The 26,612-nt window shown below is 38.6% G+C and overlaps 1 protein-coding gene across 4 annotated transcripts in view; it reads left to right on the plus strand.

Moving 5' to 3' along the window:
- The window catches only part of Dock11 (dedicator of cytokinesis 11), a 189,300-nt gene that overhangs the window by 55,708 nt on the left and 106,980 nt on the right, over positions 1-26,612 (plus strand). For all 4 annotated transcript variants that reach the window (XM_006541408.4, XM_006541406.4, XM_006541407.4 and 1 more), the window contains exons 2-11: positions 1,433-1,549; positions 1,634-1,723; positions 2,738-2,820; positions 3,907-3,976; positions 4,329-4,424; positions 17,624-17,758; positions 20,261-20,438; positions 20,804-20,883; positions 22,068-22,151; positions 25,712-25,852. In XM_006541408.4, the coding sequence (XP_006541471.1) occupies positions 1,433-1,549; positions 1,634-1,723; positions 2,738-2,820; positions 3,907-3,976; positions 4,329-4,424; positions 17,624-17,758; positions 20,261-20,438; positions 20,804-20,883; positions 22,068-22,151; positions 25,712-25,852 (1,074 nt within the window). The remainder of the gene's footprint in view (positions 1-1,432; positions 1,550-1,633; positions 1,724-2,737; positions 2,821-3,906; positions 3,977-4,328; positions 4,425-17,623; positions 17,759-20,260; positions 20,439-20,803; positions 20,884-22,067; positions 22,152-25,711; positions 25,853-26,612) is intronic.

Below are 26,612 nucleotides of genomic sequence, written 5' to 3' on the forward strand. Positions count from 1 at the left end.
TTCAGAGACTTGAAGTTCTTTTCATACAGATCTTTCACTTCCTTAGTTAGAGTCACACCAAGGTATTTTATATTATTTGTGACTATTGAAAAGGGTGTTGTATCCCTAATTTTTTTCTCAGCCTGTTTATTCTTTGTGTAGAGAAAGGCCATTGACTCGTTTGAGTTAATATTATATCCAGCCACTTCACCGAAGCTGTTTATCAGTTTTAGGAGTTCTCTGGTGGAATTTTTATGGTCACTTATATATACTATCATATCATCTGCAAAAAGTGATATTTTGACTTCTTCCTTTCCAATTTGTATCCACTTGATCTCCTTTTGTTGTCTAATTGCTCTGGCTAGGACTTCAAGTACAATGTTGAAAAGGTAGGGAGAAAGTGGGCAGCCTTGTCTAGTCCCTGATTTTAGTGGGATTGCTTCCAGCTTCTCACCATTTACTTTGATGTTGGCTACTGGTTTGCTGTAGATTGCTTTTATCATGTTTCAGTATGAGCCTTGAATTCCTGATCTTTCCAAGACTTTTATGAATGGGTGTTGTATTTTGTCAAATGCTTTCTCCGCATCTAAGGAGATGATCATGTGGTTTTTGTCTTTGAGTTTGTTTATATACTGGATTACTTTGATGGATTTCCATATATTGAACCATCCTGGGTGAGGTGGGAGTGCTGTGTTCTGATGATGGTGAGTGGTCTTGGCTTCTGTTAGTAAGATTCTTATGTGTGCCTTTCACCATCTGGTAATATCTGGAGTCAGTTGTTATAGTTGTCTCTGGTTAGAGCTTGTTCCTCTTGTGATTCTGTTAGTCTCTATCTGCAGACCTGGGAGTCTAGCTCTCTCTTGAGTTTCAGTGGTCAGAGCACTCTCTGCAGGCAAGCTCTCCTCTTTCAGGGAAGTTGCCAAGATATCTGGCGTTTGAACCTGCTTCCTGGAAGAAGTTGTGTTCCACTCACCAGAGATCCTAAGATCCGGTGGAGATTGCTCTGGCGACCTTGGGGGTGTCCACCGACTCACTTTAGAATTCTTATCTACAGCAAGGATGGGTTTGTCAGGTTCAAGTGCTTGGTGTTCACATGTGTTTGATATATGTCTGGATCCATACATATGTATGGAAAAGTTTTCTCTTATTAAAGCAGCTGTATGTTCTTATTAGTTCAACACCCCCGTTTTTGGTTGTGTGCTTGTTTGTTTGTTTTTGAGACAGGGTTTCTCTGTGCAGCCCTGGCTGTCTTGGAACTCACTCTGTAGACCAGGCTGACCTCTAACTCACAGAGATCTGTCTGCCTCTGCCTCTGGAGTGCAGTGATTAAAGACATGAGCCACTACTGCTGGAACAATTCCCATTTTGTGAAATAGTGAACCTTCACTACACAGAATGGAATTTTCTTCTTCTGGGAGTCTGACAGTAACATTTTTTTTTGTCTCTTACAAAGGAAAAGGCCAAGTTAGTTGAACCCCTGGACTATGAAAATGTTATCACTCAACGGAAAACCCAGATCTACAGTGATCCCCTCAGAGATCTGCTTATGTTCCCCATGGAAGACATATCTGTGAGTGCACGTGTGCTTTTAAAAGGAATAAGCACTTTATTTTCCAAGCAAGTTCTTAGAATAAGAGTATGATTTGATTTCTAGATCTCAGTGATTGGTCGTCAGCGCAGAACAGTGCAGTCTACTGTACCAGAGGATGCTGAAAAGAGGGCCCAGAGTTTATTTGTCAAAGAGGTAAGGGGCTCAACAGCCAGCCAAAGAGCCTTTTTTTCTATTTGTTTTATTATTATTTTTTTATTAGTGTGTGTGTGTGTGTGTGTGTGTGTGTGTGTGTGTGTGTTTGAGTTTATGTGCACCATGTGTGTGCAGATGCCCACACTGGCCTTTTTTGGGTTCCCTGAAACTAAAGTTAAAGACAGTTGTAAACCACCTGATATTGGTTCTAAGACATAAACCTAGATCAAATGCAATAGCAGTACATGCTCCTAACTGCCAAGTCATCTCTCCAGCCACCTGCCAGATGATTTTGGTATATATATCATATATCATCTATGAAGTTTAAATTCAAATTTAGTTTTTAAATGGGAAATAAAATTACTAAACTTAACCTGTGTAACAAAACTGTACGATGTAAGGCAGAAGCTTAAACATTTATAATTAGTATATGGGGTTTTGTTGTTGTTGTTGTTTGTTGTATTTTTTTTTTTAAGATTTGAGTACTTTGTCATGTATTTGAAGAAATAGTTTTTAGAAGGACATGTGAATTAGGGTCTGGCCTTGTCAGTTGGGCTAGATCACTTGTTCTCAACCTTCCTAATGCTGTGACCTTTTAATACAATTCCTCATGTTGTGGTGATCTCCAATGGCAAAATTATTTTTGTTGCTACTCCACAACTATAATGTTGCTACCATTATGAATTATAATGTAAACATCTGTGTTTTCTGATGGTTTTAGGTGACCCTTGTGAGAGGGCCATTTGACACCATCATACTTGATCCCCAAGTCAAGATGCCTATACCAACATTTCTCAATTAATTAAAAAATGCTGTGGGTATTTCACCAGACCTTGGCTTATGTGTTTGAGACTTGGACTTGAGGTTGCCCTTAAATTCACGCTCTTTCTCAGCTCTCTAAATGCTGGGGGTTACAGGTGTGTGCCACCCTGGTCAGCTCTACCGGACATTTAAAAATATATTTCTTTGTTTTCTTTTTCTATGCTTGAAATGGATTTTCCTACTTTCTTCCAGTGTATTAAGACCTACAGCACAGATTGGCATGTGGTGAACTATAAGTATGAGGATTTCTCTGGGGACTTTCGGATGTTGCCATGGTAAGTTTAGAAGGGAAATAGGAGAATTCTATTATTATTGTCATCACCATCATCATTATTATGGTTATCACTTAGCTTTTTAGAAAACTCTTTTGAAACTCCTGTTATAATTTATGAGTCAGACCTCAAACAGCAGCATATTTGGCTCATGTAGTGTTTTGACCAGTTGAGTATGTTTTGAGTGTGCTCATTGACACTCTTCCCAGTAAGTGTGAGCTCACTTAGTTGGACACATCCATATTGACTACAGAATAATCTTTAGTTTATTCTGGAAACTATAGGGACAGTTTTCCCAGTGGTGTTGGTGAAGAACTTGGAAGCTGTTTAAATCAGTTTGATACCTGCTGATATCCCTTGGATGAGATTTGGGGATAATCTCAGTGAAGTTGAAGAACTGTCATGAGGACTACTGACCCAGTAGTCATGGTCCAAGTTGTCTTTCTGCTCTTTCCTAGCTGGCTAGGTTTGAACCATCCAGTCAACCTGTTTGAGCTCTCCTGTCAATCCCATTTCTCTACTGCATGACTGCTGGTCTCCCAGCATCTCATCTAGGAAATATGGGGGTGGGGTGGCGGGAGACATTTGTGAAGTCCTCTGTAGCTTTCAAAAACATTTTCCTAGGAAAGAAGCTACTAACATTAGCAGTCTGGGCTCCCAAAGCAAACAAAACAGAAAGCCAAAATGACACAGTGTTGCTTTCTGACCCGTGGAAAGGTAAAGTTCTGCCACTCCTGACAGCCCTGGCAGAGGCTCCTTAGCAACTTCTGCTCTGCTTGACTCCTATCTGCTCTCTGTTTTATCTTTGCAGCTGGCTGCATATGTGGGAGTCCTTCTATACAAATAAGGCAGTGTTGAGGAGATAGCTTAGTCAGGAGTTTTTGCTTAGCAGAAATCAAACAAGCAGACAGAAGAAGCTTGGGTGTTTATTCAGGAATAAGGCCTATGTTTGAAAAAAAAAGTGTACTTTTCCATCTCTTGCCTTGCATTTTCTTGCTTTTCAGAGAATGAGGTTGACTTCAGGTTTTGTTTGTTGGTGATGCTTATAGGCTATGTTCAGAGTCTAAATTAATTTTCTTGCACTTTCAGCAAGTCTTTGAGACCTGAAAAGATTCCTAATCATGTGTTTGAGATTGATGAAGATTGCGAGAAAGATGAGGTAAGGATGGGGCTAGCTGTCTGCCATTCTTAAGCTGAAAGGGAATTCCTTAAAGGGAAGATGAGTGATGCTGAAACAAGTGGTTATGAGTACCTGTGGCCACCTTTCTAACCAATGAATGTTTTTTACTTAAAAAATGCGATTACACTTCAATAACTATTGAGTGCCTACTGTGTTTATACCATTGGGCCTTTCATTCTATATACGGTCAATATTTTAAATATTTATGAAAAGTGATAACTTCGTGTTTAATTAGGAAATGGGAACAGGTCTAGTTCTTTGTCTGCTAAATGTTAACTAAATAAATGATTGGATGATTGCTATTCTACTGATGGTTTTTATTCTATTTCAGGATTCATCTTCTTTATGTTCTCAGAAGGGTGGTGTGATAAAACAAGGTTGGTTGCATAAAGCAAATGTAAATAGCACCATCACAGTAACCATGAAGGTAGGAAATAGTTATATCCATCTATCATTTGAAGTATATTGACATATATAATGAATCTGGAGAAATGTTTGTTTTCTAATGAATCCTCAAAAAAATCTTTTTTTAAGTTAGAATGTAGAATAATCGGTTTCATTATGGATTATTTAAACACATATATCATAATACTTTGTTCTCATTTGTTCCCCTACCAAAAAGTTTTTAAATGAAAGAATCTTAACAGATGCATGGAATTTTAAAGCTTCAACCTCAGATCAAATTTAGAAATGTTACCTTTTAAAGACAGATAATGAAGCTCTTAATGTCTGACAGAAGCTGCCAGGTTAATGAAGGAAATAGCTTTGCAAAACCAGCCACCAGAGGTTCCTATGTGGAAATGGATTTAATGAATGAATTTGGCGCTTATTAATACTAGTGACTGTGGGGAAATATACTGACATCTGGGATGGGGAAGTCCGTTGTGTCCAGTAGCTTCATAATTATGTTAGAAACATACCACATTAAGTCCTACATAAAATAGTGCCTTAGGGTGGCCAAGCCTATTTGGAAAATGAAGCAGTTTGACTAGATACTGAATTTATGTACGGGACTGTGGGAGATAGAACCAAGAACACTGAAAGGCTTTTGTTTGGGAGGCAGCGAAGAGCCATTAAAATCTAGAGGAAGAATAAATGAGCTCCTTGAAGATTCACTGCAGAGAAATTATTCCTTGATACCAAATATAACTGTTCTTTCAGATATTCACTATAAGATCATGTGGCTTCCTGAGTATGATTCACAGTACCATTAAGTATTGAAGGTCATTCTAGCTTTCACATAGCCTGAAAGCAGAAACCATGGATGTCTACCAAAGGAAGACTCAAATTCTATCTTAATTTAATACTTTGCCTGCTGCTTTTCCTTCAGTGGCCATATCCTGTTCTCACTTTCATTTTCCAGCCCCTAAGATAATGAATCCAAGTTGTAGGATGTTTCCTATGTATCTGTTATATCAAAGCATGAGATTTTTACATGTGTGAGATAATAAGAGAATTGTTTCAAATCCATTTGTTAGGGTATCAATGTATTCTAAGCACCATACCAAGTTTATTTTACATCTCATATTTATATTCTGCATTTAGTCTGAATGGCAGTTCCATGAAGTGAGCACTGTTATTATTATTCCTAGTTTCCAGATATGGTAAAATAGGCATAGAGAAATCTGATGGCTAAACAGAATTCCAGGACGGGGGATATGGCTTAGAGAGTAAGGTGCTTGCTATGCAAGCATGGGGGCCTGAGTTTAGATCCCCAATAGCCACATAAACAAAACCACTGGGTAACATTACCTTCATCTGTAGTCACAGCACTTGGTATGCTGAGATGGGTGGATCAAAGGGGCTGGCAGGCCAGCAAGGTAAATGAAAAGGGAGTTCCATCTTTACCAAGAGGCCTTGTTATGGAAAGTAAGGTTGAAAATGATCACTGAAGACAATGCCATCCTCTACCTTGTGCATGTGAATGCTCAGGTGAATACACCAGAACACACATTTTCACATGCATGTGTGTATACACCACACGCACTTATATATAAAAACTAAATAAACAGAGCTCTAAGTTTTTCAGGAGTAGGATTTGATCCTATGCAATCTATTCTCTTGGCCAGTACATTGTCATCCTTAGTCGCTGAATGCCACATTGCATGTCCTGTCTTCAGGTTCAGAAACACATGTGTGGAGGTTATAGCTCTATACAGATGGACAGAAAATGAGTCTGGGTTTTTACACTTTTTAAAAGATGCATAATGTACATATTTATATGTTACAATGTAAGCTCTCAATACATATATAAAGCATAATAAACAATGAATATATTCATGTAATTAGCATGTTCATCAACCTAAATATGTATCACCATTTCATGAATGCATGTGTATGTTCATGCATGAGTGTGCTCCTGCATGTGCTTGTGGGGGGAGGGGGGAAACATTTGAAATAATCTTTACTAGATCTTTGGAAATAATATGATTATGCTTGCCATCTGTACTATACTAAGCTGTAGAAATTATTCTCACCATCTGACTATATACCCTTGTGTGCTATAGATTAAACTCCATTCCTTTCCCCTAACATTCTCAAAATATTAAGCTGTTTTACCTGTACCTTAGGTTTAACACAGAGCTAAGTAAATATGCTGTAATGGCAAACTGGATTCATAAGATATTAGTAAGAAATTAATATTTACTAAGCAATTCAGAAGACTTTTAAATTATTTCTCAAATAACACTGAATTGCCATTGGCTTTACTAACAACTTTTCAATTTCTTAAGAAGACATAATTTTAGGTTAAAAATCTCCAGTTGCCTGTAAAACAGTTCACGGTTTATATCTTCTTTCATAATTTTTAAAATACACACTGATGTGGTAGCAAGACTAATGAATCCCCAAAGATGCCCATGTCCTAATCCCTAGAACCTGTAAATGTTTGCTTACATGACAAAAGGGAATTCAAGTTGCTAATAAGCCAATAGGGAGACGATTTGGAATTACCCAGGCAGGCCCAGAATAAGCACAAAGTTCCTGATACGTGGAAGGCAGAGGGAGGCAGGAAAGGAGAGTCAGAGGAAAAGATATGAACAGAAGCAGGGTCGCAGAGAGATGCTTTGTGGCTAATTTTGGAGATGGAGAAAGGAGTCACAAGCCCAAAGATGATGGGAATCCTCTTGAAGCTAAAAGAAAGCAAGGGAGTAGATTAAACCTGTATTTTAATCTAGTAAGACCAGTCACACTTCTAACCTACTGAACTATAATGTAGTAAATCTGTGTTGTTTTAAGCCACCAAGTTTGGAGTAATTTATTATAGCACTAGAAAACTAATACGGTCAGCCAAAGATTGATTGTTCCGCTTGGCTGTAACCTATCTCTGAGGTTGAAAACTCCCACACTTACAGGGACAAGGGAGGAGCCATAAATTCATGGCGTAGAAGTGTAAGTCTGAGGTAACCTGGGGACCACATGGGTGAGGTGAAGAGGCCAGCTGCTACTTTTTGTCAGCTAACCATGACCTTGTCCCGTTGAGCTAGGTTCTTTGCTTTGTCTCTTTCTATTTCCATCTACTTGCTATGTAGCTGAGGATGAATGTGAACTTCTGGTCCTCCTGCCTCTATCTCCATGGATGGAACCCAGGACTTCATGCATGCCAGTTATGTACTCTCCCCAATGAGTTGCACCCCCAAATAGGTTCTTTCTTCTTAAAGCCACCAGCCAGGGGACATTGCCCTCACAACCATAGGTGTCCTGTCACAGGGTGGGAAGAAGCTCTTCTGAAGTCTACATTGCTTCCAGCTCAGGAGGGCAGCCAGCCCAGCTCTTGCAGTCAGGAGGGGCAGAGGTATAACTAAAGCCAGAGGCTCATAGGATTAGAGGTGTGCTGGGAGGAAAGCTTCTGTTTGCTTCTAGTATGTGACTCTTCCAAATAAAGACTACTCAGTAATCAATCTCAGTAAGCAAATGGGAAGATTATTCCAGTGTACGGTTAACTGAGTACATTTCCCAGTACTGGAGGCAGGTTTATCCTGGGTGCAGCCGGAGTTTCCTGCATGCTGGGGGCCTCTTTCTGTACTGATGCAATGGAAGGTTTAGCAACCAATACCACAGAACTGACCCCCAGAGAATCTTCTTTTATCAGAAAATCCATGTTTTGAGAGTCCTTGCTCAGTCCCAGCAAGCCAGGAAACTGCTGCAGAAGGGCCTAGGTATTCATCATCACTCATGACAAATAACAGCCCACGGAAGCCACGCTTCTGTCTTTGTGTTCTATCTGAGTCTCCGTGATGGGCTGGGGCCTCACACCAGCCTGCGTAGCCCCTTGAGGCTGGCGATTGTGCTTCTTCTGGAAAGTTATGTATTCAAAAGTTTTCAAATTCATTTTAAACCATACAAACAAAAAATTCTGAATCTTAAAAAATATTCTGCTTGAATAGCTGGGCCTGGTGGCACAGGCCTATAATCCCAGCACTTGTAAGATGGCTGCAGGTGGACAGATCTCGAGGCCAGACTGGAATATAAAGGGAAATGATGTTTCATACAATCAAATCAGGAGCAGTGCTATGTAGAATCAGTTCTTTAGGATGTTTGTAATTATACACAACAACTTCTGCTTTTTTCCTGAGACAGGATTTCTCAGTGTAGTCCTGTAACTCACACTGTATGTCCGGCTGGCTTCAAACTCAGAGATCCACTTGTCTCTTTGTCCCAAGCCCTAGGATAAAAGATCTTCTAAGACCTTTGAGCTGTCACAAATAAGAGAATCATGAATGAAGGTATAAGAGGAAAATGCGAAAAGGTCAGAAGATACCCAGCATAGTTCAGTTGATTTACAAAAGGAATCAGAAAACTAGTTATTTTTGTGATCATTTGAGAAAGCAACCATGCAGCCTTATGCAATATCAACAACGCAGCCAATGCAAATTATGCCTGGACTACTTTCAAAAATTAAACCTCCTGTTGTAACTGCCAGAACTCTGTCACATCGTTTAAGTTGATTGTGATGGACCCTACAGAAAAGAAGGGCTGGCACATAGACTTTGCTGAGTTCTTAATGCTGGAATAAAAATTATTTTTTCCCCAGTGTATTGTTCCCCCGCACCAGCCCAGAACAGTTAAGTTTAGTCAATACCATTCACTGCAATTGTCATTATCTTCCCCAAAGTGCTTTCTGGGTAACCTCATTATCTGCCAACAAAGTATCACGGAGACATACAGGCAGTGAAAGAGCTGCTAATGATGTATCTAGCTTCACAGTGAGACACAGTCACTCTACAGAGTCACAGTGCCCAAGCATTTCCTCTCCTTAAGGAGGATGCTGGCCTCACACAGCTCTTGCAAAGGCAAAGGCGCTGATTGTTGTCTGGAGACAGTGAATTTTTTTTTAAATTTCCAGCACTTGTAAATTGCCTTGTTGTGAGCAGTCATGTTAAGACAGGACACGCTTTATTACAGTGAGCAATTTCCTCAGTTTGTGCTTTCTAGCTAGTGAGAAACCACCCCATTTCAATTCCTGGAAAAGAACTGGAGAGAAGCTGAAGATAATCATAGAGAATCTATGATCACTTAGGCAGAAACTGCAGTCCCAAGAGAAGCCTATTTGGTTGGATTATCTTTCTTAAGTAGCTGCTAGAGACATCTGCTTTATTCAACTTGTTCCCTATCACTGAGTAAAATTAATGTGGACTAGATAGCTGCGCTATCGGGCATGGCCTTCCCCTGGTATTTAGAACTATTTTTCCTAAGAAGCATAATGATATATGGAATAAGGAAAAAATTTGATCTTGAGGGTGGTTTTTAGTTTAAAAGAGTTGCATATTCTTGGCTAAGCCTTGGGACACCCACCTTTGTGCATTTTCTTGGCTCAGTTTTGATCACATTCCTTAGGCTTTCTACTCCCCATTCTCAGCAATTAAATGTTGAAGTGCCTTGCTGTGTTATCGGGGTTGCAAGTTCAACTGTCTGATGTATGACTCACTTCGGGTGCCCTTCCTTTTTTTTTTTTTTTTCCCTACAAAAGAGAGCCATTTGTTATACATCCAGAGCCCAGAAGTCTTTATTACTCTTTGACTGCTGAAGGATAATTCTCTTCTTGCTAGGGAGAAAGCAGCAAATCAAAAGAGGATTTCATCCAAGAAAGCACATCCAATATGAAAGTAATTGCTAGGAGTTCAAGGTCACTGTGTGTATTGGAACAAAAGAGGGATAAGATCTATTACTTTGATTTGCTACTCCATTTGAATGCTCCAATTTACTAGACTGCACCTTACAGTAAACAAAATGGATTAATACTTGTTTATCATAGGCAGGGGGTTTCTGACTAATTTGCTTTTCTGTTTAATTTCTACTCATTTGCTGACTACTGCTCAAATTCCACTTATTTGATGCTTCCTGTATGCCAGACACTCTTAGGAATCATCAAATTCATCACCATATATACAAGGACTACTTTATTATACATCCTGGAAGATAGAAGCATCACATGTGACCCTTAAGGCTAAGGACCTCGTTGGAGATGTGAGACACAGCATAAAAATAGTTTTTTAATGGGTGCCCCAATACCAACTCCATGAGCATGGGGTCTGATAAAACCAAGCCTTGAAGGAAGGGAGTCCCTAAGGAGAGTAAGTGTGGGTATGGTATATAAAAATCATGTGCTAGATGAGCACTGGTAGCCATGCTAGGTTAAGTTGATTGATTCCTGAGTATCCTCCTATGCGCCAGTTTCTCTTTTGCTGATGTGGAGATAAAGATAGTGATGAGCACATAGCACTGTGTGAGTGGACATGAGCAGATCACTCAGAGACACTAAGGCAGGAAAGCATGCCAGTCATTGTTATTTTATAGTACGAGGATTATAAGAGGCCAGGATCTGACATGTGAGCCTGATCATGCCAGAAACATGGCACCATCAAAAAAAAAAAAAAGTTGGGTTTGTAGGCTCTTGCCTGTAGGCCAGTACTTGGGAACCTTAGAGCAGGAATATCACCGTGAGATTGAGGCTAGTCTAGGCTGTAGAGGGAGAGTCTGTCTCCAAGGAAGAAAAGGAAGGAAGGAAGGAAGGAAGGAAAGAAGGAAGGGAGGGAGGGAGGGAGGGAGGGAGGGAGGGAGGGAGGGAGGGAGGGAGGGAGGAAAGGAGAAGGAGGAAGAAACAGGAGGCGAGGATAGCAAGAAGTTGAGCAAGACCACCATTGAAATAAGTATGAGAAAATAATGTGTCCACAATGACAAGGGAGGATTGTAGCTGCCTTCTTTCATGGTTTGCTTCAGATTCATCTTAAAAATCTCCAGTGCTCAGCTATGATAGAATTATTCAGGAAAAGAGAAAAAATTACTTTATTTTGAACCCAGTTTCCCATAGCGTAGAATTATGAAATCTATTAAAATGGGACAGGAGTGTATGATGATACGGAAAGAGATGAGTTATAGGGTGCCAGCTTTCTGGAAGGGGGTCTCCAGAAAGACAATGCTTTTGCCATCCTAGTTTAACTAAGTGTCAGTTAGTTTTCTCATAATGTTTTGGGGTTTTCTTCTTTACTGTTCCTTCTATCTTTGCATCCTTACACCATTATACTTGTGAGACTTACCGTGACTCATGCTCCCCCCTTTTCCTTGGAGACAAGAGTTGCACAATGCAACCCCAGACTGGTCCTTAACTTGTAATCCTTTCACTTGTGTCTCACCAGTACTAGGGTCCTGCTTTCTCCTTTTCCATGCTATCCTGCCATTCTGTTTAGTTTAACACAGCCATTAAATAGAAGCCCCTGCCTCATTTCTACATTGCTGCTGGCCCTCCTACTCTGTCTCTTATTTTTCAGATCATTCCTTCTTAGGACTTCTGCTTGATATAATGTAGAGGAAGTACCCACACTCTAGGTAACACATATAGGTGAGCACCCTTGCAGTTTATTATATAAGATGGTAAAAAGGTTTTCCTAATTGGAAAGCAGGGTAGTAGGCATGGGCAGTCCACCTTTCCTGCTCATCTTCCATCTTTGATGCAACTGAGTGACAACCTTTGTTCCTGGTCCAGAAGAGGTCTAAAATGTTACCTTCCCAACATTTCAGGGGCTTGAAAAGACTTCGTATGACATGATCCCTGAGATAGGCTAGTCTTGAGGATGCATGCTTCTCATTAGCTAAGATGGGGAATTGTAATCTGTGTTTACTATCTAAGAAAAATAATAAAGCCAAGGAGATGAGAAGGATGTGAGCATTACAGAGAAGTAGCATTCTATTTCATGAAAGTGTTGATAATATGCTAGAGGATGAATTACCATGTTTTTTTCTTTTTGAAAAACATGTATGCGCTATAAGCATTATTGTGGATTCTAAACAAAAGTTGACCTTAACAGTGTGGAAAGAAACAGTAAAATTTAAGAGATAGATAAATGGAGGTATATTTGGATAGGGTTCACACTGCAAAAGAGTGCTACATTGTTTACAGGTACTTATAGAAAAACCAGTCAAGTACGGTCCTGAAAGAAAGTGGAAAGGAGATTCTGTGACTATTCAGGCAAGAGAATTCCAGGCTAAGGGCAAGAAGAGAAATGATTTAAAGGAGTCCCTTTGGGGTTCTTGACTAATGACACATAAAGCAGTGTAGCTGGAGTAGTGTGATTAGATGCACAGGCACAGGCTCAGGAGATGGCTTAGTTGGTAAACTGCTTGCCCTCCAAGCATGAGGAGCTTCATCTGGTCCCCCAGAAGTAATATATAAAAACCAAGTGCTGGCCTGCTTGTAATCCCCATGCCAGGAAGGCAGAGATAGAAGGATCATGGTGCTTGCTGGTCAGCTAGTCTACCCAGCTCTGAGGTCCACTGAGAGACCCTGCTTCAAAAAGGATGGAGAAGGCTGGAGAGATGGCTCAGCGATTAAGAACACTGACTGCTCTTCCAGAGGTCCTGAGTTCAATTCCCAGCACCCACATGGTGGCTCACAACCAACTGCAATGGGTTCTGATGCCCTCTTCTGGTGTGTGTGAAGACAGTGACCGTGTACTCACATTTATAAAATAAATAAATTGTTTAAAAATAAAGATGGAGAGCAATCGAACACACACATATACACACAGACACAGACACACAGTGACCTGCGGACATATGTACCATGTTCTAAGCTATGGTAAAGATGTTATTTATTTAAAATCTGTTATTATTGTTGTTGTTTTTGTTGTTGTTTTGCTGGGTCTTTTTGAGTCAGGGTCTCAAGGAGCCAGGATTGGTATCAAGCTCTTGATCCTCCAGCCTCCACATCCCAAGTGCTAGAATTACAGTTATGTGGCAAAATATCTAGCAATTTTATCTATTTCGTACAAACATGTTACATGTTAATGAGGTAACATGAGTTTTGGAAACAGATATACATTTTATCATGTTTAAATTTGATTGAGCACATATTCTCATTATTGTGAAGACTTTCAGTCCTTACTTTTTTGAAGTGTGCAGGACATTTCATAATCACATGATTATGTAATAGCACCCCAGAGCTGCTTCTTCCTCTCTGGCTGTCACTGATGACCCCTCCCCCACTGCCTTTCCTCTGCACCTTCCACAGCTTGGATTTTGCTCTAACATTAGTGGGAAGCCATTGCAAAGTTTGAGAAACACTCTTTGTGGATGTCACAGGATTCTGACTTCAATTTAAGTAGTAACCACTGTGAACTTAAATATGTTCTTAGTCCCTCTGTTAGGCAAGGTGGGTGGATATATATATATCCTGTAAAATAATTATCTATTGCTATCCAAGGACTAGAGGCCTTTGAATGAAAGCTGTGATGTAGAATTATTATTTTAACATCTATCTTCTTTCTGAAATGTACAAAAGTATTTACCTGTAAACTAAATATTTACATCTTGGAAAATTTTAAGATATTGTGCTTCTGATTTCTTCTTGTTTCTGTAGGTTAGAGTTAGGATGTTCCTTTCTTCTTCGAAAAAAATGGAATTCCAAACTTTATAGAAGTTAAAACCCTAACATATAGCAGTTCTAGAGAGATGCCTCAGGGGTTAAGAGCACTTGCTAATCTTGCAGAGGACTCAGGTTTCATTCTCGGCATCCACGTGGCAGCTTATAACCATCGGCAACTATGGTTGCAGGGGAGCTGATGCCCTCTTTGGCCTCCATTGGCAGTGGTCATGCAAGTGCTGCACGTACATACATACATACATGGAGGCAAAACACCCACACACATAAAATGATTTAAATAATTATTTTTCAAAAACAGGTACATCATTTGAATTTGAATTTTAGAATGAGAAGAGATCAGAGCCATCTCCCAATCTGTTGTTCACTCACAAACTGTTGTCTACACAAGGATGGCTTAAAAACAATCCTAATCCACATCTGTGTAGTCATTGCTACTCTGGTATCCGAGACAAGAGGATCAGTTGACCCAGGAGTAAAAGGTTATCCTGAGCAATGCAGTGAGACCTCCATTTCAAAAAAAGCAAACTAAATAATTCCTTGCTGTGCAAATATTGTGCTTCTAACGTGTGGGCTCACGAGTGTTTGTGTGTATTGGCGGTGTATCTGTCAGCCCAGGAAAGTTAATATGTAACTTGTTCAGTGAACTTTTTTTAATGCTGTGGAGCATCTCACCTGCTAGTGTATGTTTGTGTTAGGGGGACATAACTGTCACTAGGAAAGCTAATGTGTAACTTATTCACGTTCAGTGAAATGATTGTGGAGTCTGACAAAATGATTTTCAAAATCATCTGATCTGGTCCAACCATGTTACAAGCCAGGAGACTAAAAGAAAAACATTGTCATGGGAGGCCCTGAATGATGGGCAAGATCCTAAGACTCTGACAGATCTGTTTCTTCCAACTGCTCTTTTAGGCAGATGCTCTCTCTGACTTGGGAACTACCTCCAGCATTACTGTGAGGGGTAATTGCTAAGTTGCAGGGAGTCATTTCCTACAATTTCATATCCTGTTGCTAATCTTGGAAGGTGGTGGCTGCTGCAGAATGTCTTTGCTTGGTGACACAGCTGTATGTGAAAGCATTTGTGCAGACTGTAATTTGACTCTAGGCTACACATAGTTTGCTCTTTGTTCTTCCTTCTCTGGCCTCTCTATGGGCCCTGCAAGCAGATTTGGCCAGCTGCATCTCTAAATCTATAAACTTTGAGTTTTACATTTGGTAACATTTAAAATTTTAATTAGGTTGCAAGTTTTTTTAATCATATTAATTTTGCCCAGAAATATTCTGATTTTTTTTTGTCATGAGATCAATGTCATAACTTTTTTTAAAAAGTCATATTTGCACCAGATCTCACTGCTTAGTAAATTATTCACTACAAACAAGCTCGGTATATAATTTTAGGGTTTTCTGGTTCTATCATTTTATTAAGAAATGTGAACCGGCCCATTGGACTTGCAAACTTTATATGCCCCAGTACAGGGGAATACCAGGGCCAAAAAGGGGGAGTGGGTGGGCAGGGGAGTGGGGGTGGGTGGATATGGGGGACTTTTGGTATAGCATTGGAAATGTAAATGAGTTAAATACCTAATAAAAAATGGAAAAAAAAAGAAATGTGAACCATTGTCAGAAAAATCCATAAATGGAAAGAATATCATCACCAGTTTTGTTGTTTTTGAGACAGGATATCATATTGCCCAGACTGGCTTTGAACTCACCGTGTAGCCAAGGAAGGCCTTAAACTCCTGATCCTTCAGCTTCCTGAGAGTTTATGGGCATGTGCCAATCTGCCCAGCTATAGTAGCCATTTTTGTTTAGTTTAACAATTTTCATATATATATATATACACACTATGTGTGTGTGTGTGTATAATGTTACATGTATAATGGTATAATCATTACTTGTTAAATATGCATTCATATATAATGAAATACTTGAGTACCTCCCATCTAAAAAATCCCATATTCACTGATTTCAGATTTTTGGATTAAGGATGTATTCTTTTAAAATGCTTCTCTGGCCCCAAGCACTTTAGTTAAAGGCTATTCGACTTGTATATAAGCGTATGAAAAACATAAGTGCACATACAAGCATATTTTCTGTATTTCTGAGTCTCAATAAAGTAACATTTATTTGAAGCACTAAAAAACAAGCTGGTGTTTTCTGCTTTGTCTCCCTTCTGTTGATAAAATATATTCCATATGGCTACTACCTGAAATAGAAGCTGCCACATTTATCCATCTAATTTGGTAAGGGGTTCTTAATACTGGTTTATTTATGTATTCATTCACAAGTAGATGGCACTTAAGTCCAAAATGTCTTTAAGCATTATTATTATCCTACTGCTTTTTATTTCTAAAATGAAACAGCCCATAACAAATCTGTATAATTTTACTGGTTCATGCTATAGAGAAATAAATAGTTGGTGTTTTGAAATTCTTTGCCAAAAGCTTACGTAGTTGGCAGGAATTATCCGGCCAAATGATGTTCTTTTCATAATTAAAGTCCTTTAAATACCAGACCACAGATCATAGTGGATCATCCGCAAATGGCAAGCTTAAGTCTTAAGGCCAGCTTTTGTGAGTAAGACATTACACATAGGCATGTATTTCCTCTGTGATTACTTGGAGTCTGTTTTTTTCTGTCTCTGTTACCATTCTCGTTCTGCAGTGGTTTTAGACACACTATCCTGGGAAATTATGACTGGAGTAAGTTTTCCTTTCACTATGATAAATGCTTGACACAGCCTGTTGTTTTTGACCTATTGAGAGAAAAAACAAAAAACAAAAAAAAACAAAAAAAACAACAACATACAAATCTCAAAGTGTTCCTAAATGCCCTTTGCTCTCCCCTTTCATTGTGTTCTATGGGAGTGTTTTGAGGGAGAAAGAAAGGGACAGCATGAAGGAATTCAGGCAGTCTTCCTCTTTTTCCTCATTCCTGTGGGCTTTGCTGTGAGTTGTAGCAAAAGACTACTCCCACCTCTGATCTCATAGCACAGTCCTCTTTGGCATATTGATTTAGACTTCAGCATGCAGGCATCCAGCAACTGGTCTGACAGCTCGTGGTTCTCTCTGCTTCCCTGGGAGGAATCTGTATGTAGGGTTTTGGAGAGCAAGAGCCCTGATCCACTATAAGTGTCATATGAGGTAAAGGTGATGTAAATGTATATTCCTTTATATGCTTGGATTGATGGAGATAAAACAAAGTTGGAAATGATCCAATTGTAGCTTGTAATTAGATTAAAAGGGATGCTGGGTAAAGAGGCCAGTGATTCATATGTAAAAGTACTTCATACATATTAAGGTGTTAGATACTCACCATTTCTTATATGTTTCCTTATCTGAGGGTAAATTACATACTACCTTTAAAGAAACAAGAAACAAAAATAAAAATTAAACTTATTTATTTATTTGGAGGGTGTGTGTGCATAAATGTGCTTGGGTGTATGTATGAGTACAGGCTTGCAACAGCATATGTGTGGATGTCAGAGGACTATGTACAGGAGTTGGTTCTCTCCTTCCACCACTTGAGTCCTGGGTATCAAAATCTGTTCAACAAGCTTGGTGTCAAGTCCCTTAACCTGAGCCTTCTCACCAGCTCAGAAACCTGATTCTTAAACATTTCTGGAGATTGTCTGACTGTTGTTCAGATATGGTAGCTGGCAAGACGTTTAAAATTTTTAGTTCAAATAAACATCCCTACTGTTAATAGTTTATGTTACAAGTGGATCTTTGCTGCATTTCTCATTATAGGTGTTCAAGAGACGGTATTTTTATTTGACTCAACTTCCTGATGGTTCATATATTCTCAATTCTTATAAAGATGAGAAAAATTCCAAAGAGTCTAAAGGTTGCATCTACTTGGATGCCTGCATTGATGTTGTTCAGGTAAGGCTATTGCAGTAATCATTCTTTCTCTTTCGCTAAGCAGGTTGTTGATGAACAATTAAAAATCTAAGCATTCTTTCCTTCTTGGTTGATGCTATCCCCATGCCCAAACACCTATATTAAAAATTTCCAAATCTTCTAAGTACACCACTTTCATTCAGTGCCAATATTTAAAGGTCTATCAAACCCATTTGAGTCTGACTCCAAAGTACTTCTTGATGCATATTATCTTTTAATTCTGGGCTTTTTCTCTGAGTATCCCTTGTATTGCCTGTCCTAGAGTTCTGCCTTCTTTTTTGTTTTGAGATTCCTATTATTATCATTATTTTTATTATGAGTACTTGTTGTGAATGTGGGTATGTGCACATGAGTGCAGGTACCCGTGGAAGCAAGAAGAGGGCATTGGATTCCCCTGAAGCTGGAGTTACAGGCACTTATACCCCGCTTAAGGTAGGTACTGAGAACTGGACTCAGGCCCTATGAATGAACTACTAAACACTGAGCCATCTCTCTACCCCTAAGTCTTGCCTTCCCACCTTCCAATTTGCTGTTTTATGTGAGTCCATCTTCCTTCCTGAGACATACAGTGGATCATTCAGTTGTATTTTCAAAACCTTTGGATCTTGATTTCCTGTCCCACAATGAAAGATTTAAAGAATTCAAGGCCCATGGGGGTTTTCCTTTAGCCTATAGTCTAATTTCATCCCTTTTCATTCCTATATAAATCCATGTTCTGATCACAACACACAGTATATTCCGTAGAGTTAAGGCATGTATATGGCTTCCTTATTTATTATTTATTTTTGTGATGATTAGAATTGAATTTAGTTTTGTGCATGCTAAGCAATATTTGTAGCCAATGTTTACTGTTGACACAAAACCTTGCTAAATTGCCCTTATCTTTTAAAACTTGGTTTACATTCCATTTCAACCTTAAAGTGCTTTCTGTTTCCTTCCTCGCTTTCATATCCACAGGTCAAATCCAGTTCCATGTCCCCTGGGCTATCATTTGGCTCTTACCTTTATCAAAAACCATACTTTAAATTGTGTTTTGTTCTCTTTTGGAGTTGTGTTGCAAAACCCGTCTCACTCATTCCTGTATCTCCTACAATAATTAATAAGGCTGTGCACACCCTAGGGAGTAGCAAATGTTTATTGATTTGGATTACTGGAGCTATAGACAAAGGTCAGGTGGGAAAGAGATGTGCAGAGGAAATATTTGAATGTAAGTCAATTGACAGAGGGAAGGAGCCTTGAGCTGCTGAAGAGGGAGTGCTGATTAGTTCAATAACTTTAGTTTATCTGAATCCTTATTTTCAAAACTGTAGTGTTAGATTAATGAGCTCCACGTACTCTATCCAATACTATTCCATGAGGTGCAAATGCAAAGAAATTAAACCGTGAGCATCTGTGTAAATTCAACATGTTTTTTATCTAGTTTTGTTTAGTGTGCATGGTGCCAAGGCTGGAACTTCAGGTCTTAAGTAAACTTAGCATCAGCCCCAGTCCAAAGGTGCTTTTTAAATACAAAATAATCACACCTTTGAATTTTACTCAAAAGAAAAGACAGGCACACATGATTTCTAGATTTTCTCAATTAGCCCTGATCTAGTTCCCTTTCTTTGTATTGTTCCCACAGACATCCATTTATGATTCCCTCTTCCTAGTATTTTCCAATGCATAAACCTTTACAACTTGCTACGCTGGCTTAATTTCATCCTTTCCTATGCCTTGAAGACAGAAAAGGAGGACCTTCCTTGGTTTCTTCTTGAATAATGACCATGCAGTAGAGAATTATTGATCTATGGGCCTATGAGTCTTGACATGATTGCTGAGGCTCTGGAGGGGATACTATGCCACTTCGTTTGTCATGACAGAGAAGGTGGTAAAAGAAAAAAATGTGTTATTGGGTTTGAAAACAGGATGGGTTTTTTTCCCTTCTATTCTAATATGTAGTGTAGACCACTCCACATATTTTAATTAGAGTCACAGTTTAATGTGAAACCGTTATGCCCTTCTTTTACCCTAGTGATGTATTTGATACTGTTCATTTTGAAATAAATTGCATATGTGTAATAATGAGAAAATATAAAGGAAGCATTGTATTTGTTTCAGGTCATATTTTCACTTGCTTCTATCACCGAGTTTTGAAAATCTATAAGGAAAGCACGAAAAAAATTTTGAGTGAAGATAGCAAAATGCATTCTTGTTTGAATGGTGGTGGTTTGCTTTTCTAAATGTGAAAGATCCCAAAGACCCTAAATGATTGATGCCAACTTCACCCTTACTCCATTTTGTTCCAAACTGGGAGGAGCATCAAAGATAGGTTTAACGTGGTCTGGGAGTTTGTATACCTTATTGAAAGAAGCAATGATTTTGTGAAAGAATTGGTATACATATAGGCTGAGCTGAGGTAAAAGTAACGTGCAAATGAATGCATTTAATATTAAAGAGGGCAGCTTATCTAATTGACCAAGTGTTTCCCTTTCTCCCTTTCTCTAGTGCCCCAAAATGCGCCGTCATGCTTTTGAACTCAAGATGTTAGATAAGTATAGCCATTATCTGGCAGCTGAAACGGAGCAGGAAATGGAGGAATGGTTGATAATGTTGAAAAAGATTATTCAGATCAATACTGACAGTTTAGTGCAAGAGAAAAAGGACACAGTCGAGGCAATACAAGGTAAGGATTTTGAAATGATTTGCGCTTGAGGTAAAGCCCTCATTTTCAATCCATAGAAACATCCTTTGTGTTAGGTGAAGATAGAACCTTAATATTGAAGGCTAACCTGCTTCTTTATGAAGAGTGGCTTCAGAAGAGGCTTTTCAAAGAGTTGGTACTGCACAGGACCTGCCATTTAAAACACACTCGGAAGAAATTTGCACCAGATTTTCAAAAGTCCATTGAAGCTTTTCCTGTGCTTTCATAATCCCAATTCTTTGTCATAAATCTAGTAGGAAAGGATGGAGTGGGAGCAAGGAGAGTCCTCTTAGGTTATTAGTAACGCTCTGTATGGTTTGGAACATCTGCTTTTAATGAATTTGCAGAGGAGGAAACTAGCAGCCAAGGAAAAGCCGAGAACATCATGGCCAGTTTGGAAAGGAGCATGCATCCGGAACTGATGAAGGTATATCTTTCTTATGGCAGCTTGCCTTCCCCTGACACAAGGCAGGGCAAGATAGTAAGGTTTTAGTGCTAGATTTCATTTGGAAATGTCACTTTCAAGTTCAAAACCCCACCAAACTTGTTAAACAGGTAGAGAGAAAAGATACAGTCTAAATGATGCACTGAAAGTGTCCACTCTCAGTGTGGAAAATCTTTTTTTCTCCTTTCTTTCTTTCTTTCTTTCTTTCTTTCTTTCTTTCTTTCTTTCTTTCTTTCTTTCTCTCTCTCTCTCTCTCTCTCTCTTTTTATAGACACAAGAGAAAAGAAGAAAAAAACATTCTAAGCTTTTGTAACACCTATTTTGTCTATTTTTATTCAATTTGATTTGATATATAATTAAATAAATATTCTTCTTTCAATGGGCTAATGATGCAGTTCATGCAAATGATATTCAGCCCAAAGACACATGGTAATTTCTTTTGTAAATTATGCAAATAACTTATTCAGATAAAGACTTCGGTGAGCAGCTATTGTTTGTATTGTTTTACCCTTCTTTGTGGAGTTTGAAATGAACAAATTTTGAAAGTAGACAGTTATTACCATGTGTATCTTACTCTGTGTTCTATATTATAATTAATTGAAAGTGACAAAACTACTTATTTGTTTCAATCGTTGCTGAGTCTACGTACATTTTTACTTTATTCATTTCCCTGGCCTGGTGATACAAACTTATTTCTGTTTTTTCTCTTTTCAATTTAGCTCTCTCTTTAAAAATTTAAAACGTCTTTAAATTACTGCACTGTACTCATGACCTCATTGCTGTCTATGATTTAGTGGATTTTAGTCGAATCCTTTTTATATTTTTCAGTCATAATAGACTGTGCAGTTCCTTATCTTCCCTAAGACTATAGACTCAGCACTGTATATGATAACAGGTGAAAAGCACTATGGAGATGTCAGACATGGTATTGGTCTCTTTTATTTCTTGTTTGCATCCAAAGTCTTTTAGACTTACATTTTTACACTGAGTACTACATGTAGAATATTTTAGATCTTATGGAAATATATAAAGATCAGATTTGTTTCTTATTATGAGTCTCAATAATGTGATACAGCGGTGATGAAGTTGTATAAATGACATGGCTAACTGGTATTTAGCATTGTTTTGAAGGAAATGTAGCAACATTATGGCTTTTTACATTTTAGTATGGCAGAGAAACAGAACAACTGAACAAACTCAGTAGAGGAGACGGAAGACAGAATCTCTTTTCTTTCGACTCAGAGGTTCAGGTATTGATCTATTTCTAATTCAAACTTGATCGAGATTGTTTTAGATTTGTCTTATTCACGTTGAACATGTGTGTTAACTGAATCTTCATTTCATAAGACTGTTAATAGCATGGGGCTGAGTGTATATATCTTTTCCTCAGTCCTTTCATCTTGCTGTTCACCATGGATAAATTAGATAATACCTAGCAATAATTTCAGTATTCTCTGGATCCATTAAGTACACCTGTGATCTAGTGCTAGTGAATATTCACAATATAAAGAGTGCTGAATGTAATGAACTAAGGCTTTTCTCCATTTGATATTGGTATCAAGAACAGGAAAAATGTGTAGTGTATGGCTCTCAGAATTTCCCTCATAAAGAATATTTCACAAAATTATTTGGAGGAGTGAATTCTTTGTTTTCTTTCCCCCTTTTCTATATGAAACCCTGTTGAACAGTTTATTATTGTTGCTGTTGTTATTGCGCGCGCGCCTGTGTGTGTGTGTGTGTGTGTGTGTGTGTGTGTATGTGTGTTATTTGTATCCCGTGGCACACATGTGGACGTCAGAAGACAACTTGGTGGATTTGGTCCTTTACCCCTTAATGAGCCCTGGGGATTGAACTTAGAATTTCTACCATGTACGGTAGTGCCTTTAGCTGCTGAGTCATCTTGATTTTGTTTTAAATATAAAAAATATATTATATGAGCACAGCAGGATTTAGCTCAGTAAAAGCATATTAAGAGAATATAAAATAATTTGAGAAAAAGATGATTTTGTTATTTCTTTTTATGCTTCATAGAGTACTCTAATTGAGTATGTATAATGCATACTTTGATAAAATTACCATGTAAAGTTGATATCATGTGTGGTTCTTGCATGTGTATTTGGGGAGGGTATGTGCATACCTTTCTGTGCACCTGTGAAGTCCAGAACTTGACTTGAAATATTGTTTCCTATCACTCTCCTTATACCTTAAAATGGATTTCTCACTGAGCCTGGAGCCCACTGTTTTAGCTAGACTTGTCAGCAAACCCCTGAGATCCATCTGTCTCTTGTCATGTTCTCCAGCTCTGGGCTTACAGGGGTACCGTGTTATGCCAGGATTTCCTGTGGATATGGAGGCTCCCAATGAGGTCTTCATACTTGCACAGTAAGCACTTCAGCCAGTGACCTTAATGCCAGCGAATTATTTTTTTTAAAAAACAACTTCTATTTTGCCATAGCAATTCTATATATTGTTTTAATGTCAATTATGTGATACATACATATAGATGTTGGTGAGATGGTCTAGTTAGTAAAGATGCCAATGACTTAAATTCCTAGAACCCCCTTTAAAGGTGGAAGGAGATGATTCTAGAAAATTGTCGTCTGACCCTTGTGCATGTGCTATTGTATACATACCAACACACACACATACACACACACACACACACACTAACGGACCCGCACACACACTAAGTAAGTAAATGTAATAAAACATAGATCAGTGAGTTTCAGAGATGGTAGCTCTGAGATACTCATTCAGAAAACTACTTGTTGCAAGCATGACTTAGCCTTTGATTGCCCTCAGTGAATGGGCTGTAATTGGACATGTCAGGCTCTTTGACGGAGTACAAAGGAGGCAATTGATGGTGGTTGAAACTAAATCTAGTATCTTTAAAAACTTATGATGTAGTGTTTTTGTGGTCATGAAACTGAACTGATTTTTTTATCAGTGAGCTCCAGTGAGAGAAAACCCACAAATGAATGAATGAATCTTTAAGGACCATCTTTAAGAATGTAGTGTTGATTGTGGAAGGTCATCTCACCACGGAGTAATGTTGTGTTAAGAAGAAAAGGTGAAATGCTATCCCCTAATTTCAACTTCCTTTTCTGGTCACATTTCAATGTAGAGAGAGAAGATTTTTGCCTGTGACCTTAAGGGAATAATGAAATGCTATTTTGACTGAAGGGATGTGGATCAAACTTTAAACTGTGGGGAAGGCCATATAGCTCAACGTTTATACTTGGGGCCCATAGAAAGAGAAGGATTTGGGGGAAGAGGTGCTTTGGGCCAATTACTCTTCACATTCCAATGTCCACATTCTGAAGACAGAAAATAGAGCAGATAAATGGGCAGAAATTAGAATTGATCTCCATGGCAATGGCTTGCCTCTGCTGGCCCCATAGATAAGTGTTTAAAAGGGCTCTGCCTAGTCCCACACTTGAATTATTTTTGTAGATAGAGTCAGAGTGAGGAAACCATACATTCAGATACAAATTTTACACATTAGACTCTTTACATAGGGCTTTTATTATCGACACAGGCTGGGTCAAAACAGCTATAATTATTTAGATTCTTCAGGTATAATACTTGTTTTGATGAAGTAACTGAGGAAAAAAATCTTATAGTTCTTGGCTTGATTGTTCCTTCTTGTGAACAGTCTTTGGTCAAATTCATTTTGAGTCATTTCTCCCCTACCATGCTATGGCATTAATGAAAGTGTAAGTTGTTCCATAGTCTACACTTGGCTTTCTGTTTGCAACTAGAATGGACAAAGGTACTTAGACTATGTGAGCCTTGGGAACTGGAAGCTTTCTCTGAGGAAACACAGATTCCTACCCTACTCAGAACTGATTCCCAGTATCTTTTGTTTAAAAATTGTATTTATCTTGAAATGCAAGTACTTTTTTTTTAAAGAACTGTATCCTTTATGGTAATTAAGGCACATTCCTCAGTTCTATTATAAGCTGAGCTCAAGTTTATCTATCTTCTAGGCAGAAACCTCTCTCTCTCCCTTTCCTTCTCCCCCTCCCCCTCCCCTGGCTCCCCCCCTCCATCATTTAAATGTAGGTGGTTACCCTGGGTTTCAGCCTTGGCTGCCTCTCACCCTAGATACCAATGACTTTCCAATCCTTACCAACAACCCAGACCTCTCAGTTTTCCAGCCATGTAATTACCTCAAACTCAAAACATCCCTAACTGAATTGCTCATTTCTATTCACCTTTACCCCCAAATCTATCATTCATTTGTATGACACAATGAAGTTTTTGACTTCAGTGTCTCTGAGATCTCCTGGGTCTGACACCACTTTGTTGTTCTTGTTGCCTTTTAAACCTATTCTTGTTAGTCTGACCTCCTAAAGAGCTTGTGAAGGAAACAAATCTTACTGGCTTTGAGGATATATTTTATGAATAAGAAGAGGAGGAGGAGGAGGCAGGAGGTAGAGGAGCAGGAGGAGCAGGAGAAGAAGAACCAATTAAATAATACTAAAAAATAATGTTAGATAAATCTAAGAAAGGACATATAGACTGTCCGGATGTATGCATTTTTTTTTTACAGGGAGTTGGGGATGTGTTCATTGCTTTAGGTCAGGTTCTCATCATCTCCTTCCAAGAGTTCTCTGTCAGCTCTCAAAAGTTGCTATAAAGTCTTCTGACAAATCTTGTTGAATGAAGGCATTAAAGGGGGTGGGGTTCAAATGGACAGAGCTATTGGATTCTGCTGCCAATTCTAATATGCTGATCTGAATCTGTATCTATCAGTGTTATTATGAATACTGTCTTCTTAAACAACTCATACTATCTGTTTTTGCAGAGATTAGACTTTTCAGGAATTGAGCCTGATGTAAAGCCATTTGAAGAAAAGTGCAACAAGCGTTTCATGGTGAATTGCCATGATTTAACTTTCAATATCTTGGGTCACATTGGAGACAATGCAAAAGGACCACCCACAAATGTATGTATGACCCTTTCTTCTACTGTGCTGGACCCAGCATATTAAAGAAATACCTTTCTTTTTTATAAGTAAGAACTAATTGGCAGGATGAAAATTCCAGTGTTAAATATTATGATAAATTTGGCATGAAGAATTTCATCTTTTTCTTTTGGCCAAAATACAAAGGTGTTCTCATCTTGAGAGAATTCCTGCAAATCTTACCTCCTCAGAGTAGCACATAGAGAATGTGCTCTCTTCAGGACAGGCATGTCCCTAGAAGCTGGAAAAAAATCTGCCCTCACACTGGATTTGACTAAGGAATAGGATTTCTTTTAGAAAATTGGTTCATAGAAATTAATTAGTTTCCCCAAGCCTTAGTGAGACATAGATGCTGTTTAGTCTGCTAGGCTCACTCATTATCCTATAGAATGAAATTCATTCTTGGTCTGTGTAAATATTAGGTATCATGAGTTGACGTGGTCTGAAATACTTGCCACTGTAAATTTCAAATATTCAGAGAGACTATATAATGTTCATCTTTATTTTGGGTTTCTAGTTTCAAAAATATCAAGTAAAGATATTCTTTCACAAAGTACCTAAAACACATCAGAGCACTTTCCTGCCTGCAAAGGGTTAATCTTTATGCCATCTGGCATGAAATTTCTCTTTGTGAGCAGCTTTCAAATGCCATCTGTAAGGAGGAATCATGTCTTCCAAATTTGCTGATGGGGCAGAGCATTTTTTGAGTAGTTCACTGTTGACTGATGCTGGCTTTTATGAA

The sequence above is a fragment of the Mus musculus genome, chromosome X, assembly GCF_000001635.26.
Source record: "Mus musculus strain C57BL/6J chromosome X, GRCm38.p6 C57BL/6J".
In the NCBI taxonomy this organism is placed as follows: Eukaryota; Metazoa; Chordata; class Mammalia; order Rodentia; family Muridae; genus Mus; species Mus musculus.